The following is a 12,477-nucleotide window of genomic DNA, read 5'->3' as shown; positions in this document are numbered from 1 at the left end:
TTAATTATAACGATTAATTGGTATTTCATAAAATGAATGAAAGAAATACGACACCTCCCCATTTAGACTATATTAAAGGTGTCATTATTTTGCATTCATTTATCATATCTATTTGATTGAGGGCGTAAATGCAAAAATAATCCGTTTCTGTTTAAACATTCCTCAAAAGTGCTAAAGCAATAGTAAGTGGAATCATAACCGGATTTTTTTTATCGTTTCCAATCCTTTTTTGGGGGGATGATAGATCAAAGTATTTGCCGATTTGTTCAACAAACGATCCTTTGAAATGAACAGTTCAAAAGAACCGATTCGCTCAAAGAGTCGGACTTCCGCGTGGGTCTGTGCGCGCTGACGGTGCTGCATTCGCTCGAGCGCTTCAGCGGCGCAGCATCATTTCAACGCAGCAGTTTGAGAAGACGCAACACAAAATGGCTTTGCGAATTTAACGCTCGACTGAGAAGGAACGCTCACAGCACTATCAGGAATATAGGGCGCTCGTTGATTTCTGAAATAATAAAGACACAACACAAGAAACAAGCCTGGAAATCAACGGCGGACAGTGGGGGGAATTTGGGGACAGTCATGGCGGGGGTGGGAGCCAGGGGGAGAAAGACGGGACTCCCGGGGTTCTGTTGGAAAACATGCTATTTCCACATTCTCTTCTGGGTCGTGTCTGTTTGTGGAGAAGAGAGGACCTTCATTGTTGAGGTACGTGGAGAGAGATGACATGTCCACCATCCTCACCTCCGCTGGCTGCGCGTGCAAGCGACCTGTTCCTTTGAGCATCACCATATGGACGCGTTATAGCGCACAGCGTTTGGCTAGCAGATGACCATTACAATGAATTATATTCAAATTGGTTTATAAGCTGAAGTGGATCAAACACACTAAATAAATAATGATTTAGGGATGCATAAGTCATATTAGCAAGCAATGACATTTTTGTATATACATTTATTTTATAATCATGTTGAATAATAGCTAATAACCACCATTAAATAAATATACTTGATATTTTAAAATTCGTACCAATTAATAAATAAGCATGCCACTACACATAAACAATAACAATGCACCCAAACCTAACACACCTATTAATAAAATTTAAATATTCCAAAACAGTAGCACTAATTTTGTTTTATTATTTATTATATATATATATTTTTTTTTTTGTCATTATAGGCACTAATTTTGATATTTATTAGTAATGATCTTTTAAATGCGTTTGTGATACAGGTAGTGCAGCAATGCATCCAAACAATCTACATGTGAATGAATTCCTATATTTCTCTCCGCTCCGTTTTGCCTTCTATTCGGCCCCAGACAGACATTAAGTGTTTTATGTTAGCTCTTCCTGGAAATACAGCACACTGAAACCATTATCAGGTTGCCAGTAAATTACAGTAATTGGATCATTTCATTGCACCACTCACTGCACATGCATTCCTTATTATACCCTACATATCTTTTTGTCTTAGTTGAGGGACAACACGTTTCAAGCCTTTATGACTCAGTGCAATGTGAGAACTGAACTGATCCGGTTCAAGAGACCCATGGATCTTATTGAGCAAAGATAGGACAAAACCTTCAGTTAGATGTAGATGTAACTAGCACAATCATTTTCTTTAAGGACACAAGAGCTGCTTTGAATGATTCTGTTACATATAGAGGCTTTTGTTTTGATGTGCATCTACTGATTTTATGTGTGTTCCAAATATAGGTCCTCCATAATTGATGGGAAAGGCAGCGATGCTTTTGAGTAGCGAGCCAGAGGCTGTTGGATTTCAGCTTTGTTGTGTCAATAGATTACTTAGGGGGGTTGGGGGAAAAAAAAAATAGAGATCTTAGTGTTATGTCTGTCACAATTTTTAAAGATGAAGCATTGCTTGATGAGAGGTTGATTTTGCTAAGGCTATTATAAGTAAAGTGGATAAATTAGATAAATAGGTTATGCAAGGTTCACAAATGTGATATGCAGCTTGTCAATGTTGTATTGTAACCGATTTAAGACTTGAAAGTCATCATGCATGACAGAATAATGGTGATGTATCAAAGAGACAAATGAATTATAATTTAACCCTTTAATGCAAAAAATGAAAACATAACAGATTTATAAGATATTTTTCTTCCAGTCCACGTTCTGTTTCCATGCCAGGAGCCTTTTTTAACCCTCTGTTTCTTTGTTTCATTCATGTGAGAGACTTACAGCAGGAGTTTTAGTATGACTGCACATAATAGCTATATGCACCTAATTGTTATGGGTATACTTACCCACAGTTTGAGCACAAATATCATTCTAAAATTGATAAATTACCTAAAAACACGTTGTGATCAACAATTTTCTTTGCACACCACTAACAGGGCTACCAAGCATTCATTCGGCTTTCATGACCTAATTTTAAAGTGCAATCATAAGATTTGTGATAGTGCCTGATGTGCATAGAAAAATAAAGTGATATTTAGGTGAAGGTTCCTGTTAGATTTGGAATATGGTGGGAAAAGAGGGTTCAATGGAGATAATATGATCCAGTTAACTGATCATTCTGTTTTCAGATATTACTCTTTAAGGACTCTGATATCAGACATTTAACTATATGGTGCACATTACCATATTACAATATAGAGTATATCTTCCTATTCACATTCTGACATCACAACGACTAAATAGTAGCTCCAGTCATCACAGCAGCATTGATTTGTATGTGGATTGGGCAGTTTGAGTGAGTTGTCGTGAAACAATTATCAACACTAAAGCTACCGTCACAATTCAACTGCAATTTGTAAGTACTAGTTCGAGTACTGCGTCTATACCTGAAGCGCCCTATTGGAGGACCCACGAAGCGTTGAACACAAAAAAGCATCTGGTTCCTATGCTGCGAGCATGACACACAAAGAGTCCCGGGGTGGAGTTGTGCGTGAGCCAGTGTGCTGAATGAGGAAATGGAAGTTGCTGAGGATTGATAACACAGGTGGTATATATAGTAAGTTTTCTTGTACTGCTAATTTCACATCATTGTTGTTGTTCGAAGCGAGTCGTGCAGTGAGTAGGACATGCTGTCGATACTAGTGTTGGATTGTTGCCTTAGACCGGCTTATGCTTTTGAGAACTTAGTGTCCTTTTTTAAAAAATTAATATACTTTATAATATTTAGGTATTGCAGTTTAGTATTTTCATGCATGTGTTATTGCAGTATTATTTAATATATTTTTTTACAGCCCATTAATTTACTATTGTGCTGCTTTATGCATTGTTTCCAAAGCAGCTTTACACGAGATAAAACACGGCGAAAATAGTATTGCAAACATGAAACAAATTCAAGTCTTGCTGTAAAGCAGCTTTAAAAAAGACTGATATATTCAGATTTATATATAATATTTTTCACATATAGCATTATTTTTATGTCATTTAATTTTATTTTAAGTTATAGTAATTTTGCGATGTGCTTGTCATTTAACATTATTGTTTTAAAACATTCTATTTAGCTTTTAATTGCTTTTTATTTCAGTACCTATTTATTTCAGTTCAAAGTACAATTCTCTACTTTTCATTTAAATATTTATTTCAGCTTTATTTTATTCATAAAAAAATCTTCACTATAATCATAAAAAAATATTACCAATAATAAATATTAACATAACAAAACACAACATTTTTACCAAAACAAAAACAAAAAATTAAATCAAATAATGTAATAAAAACGATATTAAATAATATTAAATAAATATAAATGACAAAAATAGTCGGTATATAAAATCACTGGAATAATAAGGTTTTTTGTTAAGGAAAGGGATTTGGCTTATTTTTAACTATATGTACTAAAATAACTAAAACGACTCTAAAATCCTCTGACCAAACTACATATAAATCTATATAAACCACTAGGGTCTTTCTAAAGGCGAGAGGTGGGCATAAAAATGACAATCGCAAAATCAGCATCCGAAATTCTAAAACTTTAAAATGTATTTTTTTTTTTTATAAATAAAAGTTACAAATTCAATAGTAACTCTGTGATGCTGAAATAGCATTGTTTCTTCAAAGATCAACAAGTCAGCATTTCCCAATTAATACATTTTAATTTTATTGTTAAATATCCTGTGTCACAATATGGAAGTAAAATGGCTTGCAAATCCTTTTTCATGTTAACTTTAAACAAAGACCTTTCCTCTTTGAGACGGCTTCTATCTAGTCTTAAAACACTGTTATTTGGATGCTGCTTTATTATGTCAGTTCTCTTATATAAATGTAGTTTGACAAGGTGTGAATGACTTGCACTGACAGTGATGTCCTTAGTGTCTGTCTCTATTCAAGACCTGTTTTAATGGATGACAGCTGTAATCTGCATTGGACAGAGCTCACAGGGCAAAGAGAAGGCAATGCATGCATCATGCATCATATTGACAATATTCCTCATATGTTAAATGTTAAACTTTGCTATTACTTTTTCCTCTGCAATCAGACTTGTTTTGTTGCAAGAAAAATATAGCATTTGCATATAAGCATCATTTTTAGATAAACACCACTTGATTTTTCAAAAGAAAAAATGTCAAAATCTAGTTTGTAGATGCTCTCAGCCTGTGATATGGAATCACTTTGTCTGCACATTAGAGGAATCCCAGTGTCTAATCTAATCAAAAAGGCATAAAAAAAACTAAACCTAAGCATTTTTGAGGTTCAAGGACACACCCATTTTACCATTTGCTTTGTTTCTTAGCTTTTTTCAATACTTAATACAGCTTAATATATGGCATAGAAGAGCTTTTTGGTCATTTGGTGGTTTGGCTCTATATACAGTTGTGCAGGATTTCCAATCTGATTTAGTTTCGTTCCTGGACTGTCAATTGATTTCTTTATTCTGTGTCTAGCCGTGTGAAAAATGAAACCTCTACACCTTCATGTCACAGAGTCTGAGAAGCTGCAGCCCGGCGAGTTTAGATTGCTGTCTCCATCTGACAGTTTAATTTTAGCCACAGGAGCAGTTAAGCCCCACCAGTTTGTTGGATTTGAATAGAAATGATCAGCGGTTGCTTTCTGTAAGGAACTGCACACATTTACTGTACAATAGGGACTCTGGGAGCATCGTGAGGAAATTCATTCAGATTTTAGAAAAGCTTCATTTTCCGAATGGAGATTTGAAGATTGTGCAGCGCTGGTCTAGACCATTTGTGAAACATGCCGGGTAGCTTTATTTTCATTTTGTTTCAATTAATAATTTATAAAGATGTTTGAGAGGAAAATGTTATGGCTTGGAGTCTGGTCTTGCAGAGCTCAGGAGATTTAATGAAGATCTATGTGTCAGATGTCCTAAAAGTAATTATTAATGTTTATATATATATATATATATAGTATATATATATAATATATTATATATATATATATATATATATATATATTATATACTATATATAATTAGGAAAAACAACAACAATATAACAATTAGAAAAAAAAATTTATACATATATTAGGTAACACTTTACAATAAGGTTTTACCTGTTAATATTGGATATACATTTGATAGACAGATAGACAGACAGACAGAGAGAGAGATTTGAGTTAGCAAGCTTAAGATTATGTGGACTTGATTTATATTAATAGACTGTATTCACTGAATATTGCCTTAATTTTGTTTGGGGGCACTTTAATACTAAAAACTATGACAAGATCCACTACCACTCACAAAAAGGCATTAATACCAAAAAAAAAAAAACACATTTCACAGAATATTATTACCAATATTTACAGCACAATTACAGTTGTACCTTTTTTTGGACATGTATAATGGTTTATTTCCTTGGAGAACTATGTAAATAAGCATGGTAATCATACAATATCATAGCAGGCAATATATTAGAGTACCATAGTATTACCGTCTGTTATCATCTTTGTTCTATAGTAACACTACAGTACGTTTTGAAAAGGTAAAAAAAGAAAGAAATGGGAATGGAATGTGTGTGTGGAAATGGAAGTGTAATATTTACTTGCCCTAATTTTTGTCTGTCTCTGACTGTGAGATATGTATTTTGCCATACCCTCTAAAGGATGTTAAAGTGTGTCAGAACCTCTGAAGTGTGTGAAGTATTCGCTGAAACACACTTCACTGCCGAACACTGCTCCGGTCCCTAGCGAATCTCATGCTGTGAAAGCTGTGAAAGGAAGCTATTGTTGGTGTTTTTATGTTTGCTTTGTTCTTTCTTGACAGTATTATGGTATTTTTTCTGTTTATTGTAGGATTAAGACATGGTTTGCTTTATTAAATATTTTGTTTACTGTTGTAGCGCAATAAGAAGCTGCAGAATGTTGTGTTTTTCTTTGTGTCTGTTATGCTAGAATGTGCTGAGAGAAAGCATGCAGTCCTCGCTCTGACTCTGCAATGGATGCAGGGAACTAAATAAGGATGGCACAGTTTCCTCACAAAAGTCTTAATTCGTCCTGAATATGTCTCTTCAGGAGACCACATGCTGGGGGAAATTAAAAGGAAGAGGAAAAAAAAAAACACTATGCCAGAGAAAAACCTAATTAGTTCACACAAATTCTGCACTAGTATCACCGCTTGAATTGAAGCTGAATGGTGCATTGCCTTTGTCATGCTATTTATACCAGTTTTTAAGGTTGTGCTGCATTTTGTAGCATGTTGACATGTCAACTTCCTGATAACTAGTGACAAGCATCGTGATTAATGTAAATGAATAATGTAAAAATCTAGTTTATTTTGTACTGTTTACAGTCATTATTCATGTAAAATGTAATGGCTGCCCTTTTGAAAAAAGATGTGTGCTTAATTGTATTGAAATGTGCACAAAAAACTGCACTTGCAGATAAGTATTATATTAAAGAAAAGAAAAAAGGCTAGTTAAGTACACTTTTAAAAAGCATACTGTAGTAATGTCAAATTAAGTTTTAAAGTACATTTGAACTTATTGAATTTTAATAATTTTGTCATGCTTTAACAAAGTACACTTATTTTGTGTTGACAAACTACAGCACATATGAGGTACTTGATTATAATTTTAACTGTAGTGTGTTATTCAATATGTATGGAAGCCTGTTTTCACCATGGAATAAAAAAAATAAAAAAGCGACTTTAATTGCTTCTTTATATCTCTCACCCCCCCCCACCCCCCCCGCCTTCAGAATTCTGAGTTTAAATCTTGCAATTGTTTTGTTGTTGTTGTTTTTTGCCCCAACATAAAAAAGATAACTGTAACTTTATTTTAGTTTACCATAAATGCTTGTCAGTTCATTAAAAATGATGAAATTACATATAGGTACATATAGGTCATATGATGCGATTTCAAGTTTTCCTCTCTCTTTGGAGTGTTACAAGCTGTTTGTGAATAGATAAGATCCCTAAAGTTGCAAAGACTAAAGTCTCAAACCCAAAGAGATGTTCTTTAGAAAAGTTAAGACTCGTCCACGCCCTCCTGAAACGCCTCGTTTAAACACGCCCCCACTTGACTACATCACAATGTGGGAAGATTTGCATAACACCGCCCAAATGTTTAAGCAAAGAAAGAAGGCGTAACTTTGATTCTTGCTGTAGTATTGTTGCTGCCGCTGCCGCCGTGTAGTGAAGACGCTGTGTGTTTTCGTTGTGAAAGTGAAAAACTACTGTGTTTGGTGTCTTCCAAAGAGGACACAACTAGAAATTAGTGGTTAAGTTGTTTTTACAACACTATTCCAGAACAGTTCAACCCAAATATTCAGATATGTGCAGCGCATTTTACTAAGGACTGTTTCCTGATCCTGGGAGAGTAGCCTACAATGCCGGCTGTGCACAAAGGCTGTTTCTACAAAGTGGGGCAATTCCAACTTTGCAAGGACAGTCTGGTGCTTCTGACTCACAGCCTGTAAATACATTTTCATATTTAAAGGATTTGCTACTGATGATTCAAACGTGAGTTTTGAGCAGTGTAGAGTAGCACTTGTTGATTATTGTTTCTCTGATCACAAATGCAGACATTGTTTATGTTCACGCAGTGCGATACACAACGCAACGTGTACAAAGACAGTATAAGTCATTATAATCAGTAATTATGTCCCCACTTGATGCAACAAATGCCTCTTATGTAATGGGTTTTATTAGTTTTGTCTTGTCGTGCTGGTAGACGGCATCACAGTATTGTAAGGGGCGTTACATTACCATCACACGCTTGAGGCATTCGGCCAATCACAACGCACTGGATAGCTGGCCAATCAGAGCACACCTTGCTTTTCAGAGAGATGAGGCTTGTGAAAATCGACGCGTTCAGAAAGGCGGGGCCTAGAGGAGAAACAATAATGTACAGTATGTGGAAAATAATGTGTTTTTTTAACTTTAAATCACGTAAACACATTTCATTACACCAAATCCACAAAAATAATGTTCTTTTAAGCAACATCATATAACCCCTTTAATTCCTACGTAGTTGGTTCAAAAAAGCACAAAATAAGCTCAACTACACTGAAAAAAAAATGGTTCAGAAAACAATTTTGATTCAGAAATTGCTAGTAAATGTTACAATTAAATACAAATAAACAGCAAGTAGTAGTATTTTGAAATTGTATTTTCTTGTAAAACATACTAGAATAATTTTTGTTTAATTTATAACTTCCAAATGTAATTTTTACAGTGTACTTGCATTTAATATAAACTAAAACTATAACACACGTGAAGCATATTATTTCCAAAAAAACAACTACTTTTAAAAAAACACTACATACAATTCAAACTCAACTATATTATTTCCATAATAAGTACTCTTTTTAAAAGTATGCTAAAGTGTACTTCTATTTTACTAGGGTGTTGTTTCTGGAATGTGTCTAACTTGGTTGCTCGCATTTGCTGTACAGCTAATGATAGATTTTAGACTGTTATGGCTGCATTACTGTGATAACTCTTATTGCAACTCTAATCATTGTGGTTTTAAATCGTTTGATCTGTATTTTTTTGTTCGGGGGTGTTTGATATGAACACAAATGGCAGCTCTCCTCTCTGTCTTTGTCTAGTTCCCCTCCCCCATGTCTCCATCTACTGTACGCTCTCATCTTCCTCTCTCCATCACTCCACCTCTCCCCTCCCCATCCGTATCCTTCGTCTCTCTCCTCTGTCTTGCTCTGTTTGTCTCACTGGCCACTGCCTTTGTCTTTTTGTTCTTCGTCTTCTCCCTCTCTGTGTGTTTTCTCTCTCCAGTACTGTCATTATTGTTATTTTTTGGCCCTTGTGCCACTTGTGTACATAGAACAGTCACGAAAAGACAGGGAAATGATGGGAAAAGAGTTGTAAAATCAGGATTGGGAAATGATGTGAGTCAGACTTGAACTCATGTCACCCACCCCTGGTTGAGTGTGTGTTAGCTAACTGCTAGGCCATGCCTCTAGCACTGTTATTATGTTGACATTAAGAGCATGTTTTGTTAACCGCTAATAGGACTGCCATTTTTAGAGAAGAATCTTAGTAATTTGTTTTTTTTTCTGATAAAAATTGCAGTTTAAAAAACTTTTTATTTTATTTTTTTAAATTGTTTATATTTTTTATATAACAAAAATGTGATTATATGTCAACATGACTGCAAAATATTAATAAAAGACAATTTCATTATTTAATAAATGTTATATTTTATTATGATTACTATTATTAAATAAAAATACAAAACAGAAAAAGAAATATTATAGAAATAAATTCCAATGTAAAAATTTGAGTATTTAATAAAAAAATATATATTTGTAATAATTCACTGTATTTTAAAAAATATAATAAAAATAATTTTAATTATTTTCTTTTTATTAGTAGAACTCTATCTTAATTTCTTTTAATGTTTTATTTTGGCATGAAAACTTTTGCATTGAAATGTTGCATTCCCAAATGCTTGCTATAAATGACCTAAATTTATAGCAGATGCAGATGTGAGTTTGTATGCATTTGTTGTGAACACTGAATCACAAGCAGTGCCAGTGATTCACACAGTGCATATATTCATTTAATTAAACGCTTCCTTTGGGATTTGATAATGACAGTAAATATCACCATATCATGATTACATTTTCATTTTGATTTATCGTGGAGCCATAATTCTAACGCTATTGTTATCTCTTTTGGCCTTTTCTCTGCTTTTATTTATTGATCAAGGCAGAAAGAACAGGAAATTATAGGGATAACAAAGGGGAAATGACATGCAAGCCAGACTCAAACTTATGCCTCTCTCATGAGCACTATGGCTCAATGTTGCCGTTTGCACTAACTTCTCACACCCTCTTCTATTGGTGAGGCAGTCGGGGCACCACTGCGAGGAAACTGAACCTTTATTGATTCCTCTAATGATGCGAAAATGTACGGTTTTTTTTTCTCTCTGAAACACAAGATATCAAAAGTCATGAGGCAATGCCCACCCGATCAATGCCCACAAATCCTCAAACTAAGCACACACACTGTCATCTCTCATGGAAGGCCCAACTGCTTTTGTGACTCCCTACTCATTAGCACACACTTATGAGAAAGGAGACTCCGCATGACCAGAATATCTTGTGTTTCAAAGAGGCCAATAACATGGGCCTGTGATCACAATTTACAGCCAGTAAAAACGTCAGAGTAATACTGCAGTATAAGGTGCATGCTAGATACTGTACCTGCTTTGTAATATTCTCTATATAATGCCGCTTTACAGTTTTTAACAATGTACTACCTCCATCATTTCAGTTTATGTGGCACATTTCAGCATCAATTGTTTTCTGGTTAGCCAATTAGTCTACTAGTCGTCCAATAACAAAGAAGTCAGAATGGAGTTAACTAATTTTTTTTTCTTTTAGTGTTAGGCCACAATATCAAAAAACAGCCAGTTTTCTAAGGATCCGAGAAAAGGTGGAAAATGGTTAATCCCTTTTAAATTCTAGGATGGACTGATGGTTGATTCTACTTGTAAGCACACAACAGAGAGCCAGATTGTTTATTTGAGGTAAAACACAAAATTTTACACAGATTACATTACAGCAGATATCATGATAAAGAAATCAGACGTTATTTGAGCTCTGGACAGTCCCCTCGCAGGGCAAACATAGTGCTGTTTCAGCAGAACTATCCAATGTAATTTGAGTCAGATGCAGACTTCTTATCCTTGTACTGTTTTATCAGTGGGAAAGTATTTCATTGTGTGTGCCATAAGAAACAGAACAAAATCAGAACCAGAAGCTTTTAATATTACTGTTTTTTTTTTTTCAGTGATATTACAATAAAAAAACATGTAATTTACAATGTAATTAAAAAAACATGTAATTTACAATGTAATTTGAACTGTTTTTATATTTGAATCTATTTTAAAATGTAATTTATCCTGTGATCAAAGCTGAATTTTCATCATCATTACTCCAGTCTTCAGTGTCACAAGATCCTTCAGAAATTATTCTAATATGTTGATTTGCTGCAAAAAACATTTCTGAAAGCAGTACATGTATTTTAGGCATTATTTTCTACCAAAATCCCTAAACAAAGTCAGGTGTGTTGCTACTAGAACTTCATCTGATCTGTTTTGGCTACATTTGTTTGGCGAGCACATGCAGTCTGTTACCTCATGCTGCTCATGAAGGTAGAATATCATCACTCCATGCCACCGTGGCAGCAGGGATGAACGGATTTTCAAGTTTCAGGGGCAGCTGTTCAAAGAAAGACTTGGCTATTGTTTGGGGATGGAGGGTACTAGCGTTACTGAGTATTGCGTACTGTACATCATGTATACTGTGCTGTGTAACGGTTGTATATCATACTCTTTTTTAAAAAACTAGCTATTTTGAAAAAGAATGCAATTTCAAACAATAGTTTACTACATGACCTCATAACATTGCAGTTTTAATTTAGCCAGTGACATCCAGTTATTGGTTTAGAAAATATTCGGAAAATAGGCATTTAAAACTCTTGATTAACAATGCAATCAAAAGAGTAAAGGAAAGAGAATTGTGCTGTCGAAGCCGGAGGCGTTTGCATTGTGGGATGCAGGATGCTGCCCAAAGTGTACTCTGTTTGTGCACTTCCACTATTGCATGCATAAGGATGTGCAAAAGTATATAAACGATATACTGAAATAGAAACAGTAGCTAGTGGTGCTATTCTGTACATATTCAGTATATAGTCTGGGACTATTATTGTCAAATTCCCTGTTAAAAAAATTCTAAGGTCAGAAACATGAATAATGTGGTTGTGAATGATTACTGTGTAGTATACCTGTTCATTGTGAAAACGGATTACTTGGTTTTAATCAGTGTGGTTAGTTCCTGCCACTTATTTACTACAGTAGGTTTGTTCTGAAGATAAAAAAAAAGAATACTCTGTTATGTTTATTCACCCAAGCTTTATAACTTTCTTTCTTCTATGGAACATAAAAGAAAGAAATGGGACCACTTTTATGGTGCTTTTGTAGCATTTTGGAGCTTGACAATTTGTATCCCCAATAGAGTTTTGGTATATTGAAACTGGAGTAGCAAGGTAATATTATACAAAGTTTCTCCTTTTATGT

At 34.5% G+C, this 12,477-nt stretch overlaps 1 protein-coding gene across 1 annotated transcript in view; it reads left to right on the top strand.

The window, feature by feature from the left end:
• The first annotated feature begins 349 nt into the window (after positions 1-349).
• The window catches only part of LOC109055153 (matrix metalloproteinase-24), a 165,362-nt gene continuing 153,234 nt past the window's right edge, over positions 350-12,477 (top strand). Inside the window, exon 1 of the mRNA XM_042758929.1 lies at positions 350-708. Coding sequence (XP_042614863.1) covers positions 583-708 — 126 coding nt within the window. The 5' untranslated portion in view covers positions 350-582. The remainder of the gene's footprint in view (positions 709-12,477) is intronic.

Source organism: Cyprinus carpio, chromosome A6 (genome assembly GCF_018340385.1).
Source record: "Cyprinus carpio isolate SPL01 chromosome A6, ASM1834038v1, whole genome shotgun sequence".
NCBI classification, from domain to species: Eukaryota; Metazoa; Chordata; class Actinopteri; order Cypriniformes; family Cyprinidae; genus Cyprinus; species Cyprinus carpio.
Note: the sequence above shows the minus strand (reverse complement) of the source record. Positions and strands in the feature narration are given on the sequence as shown.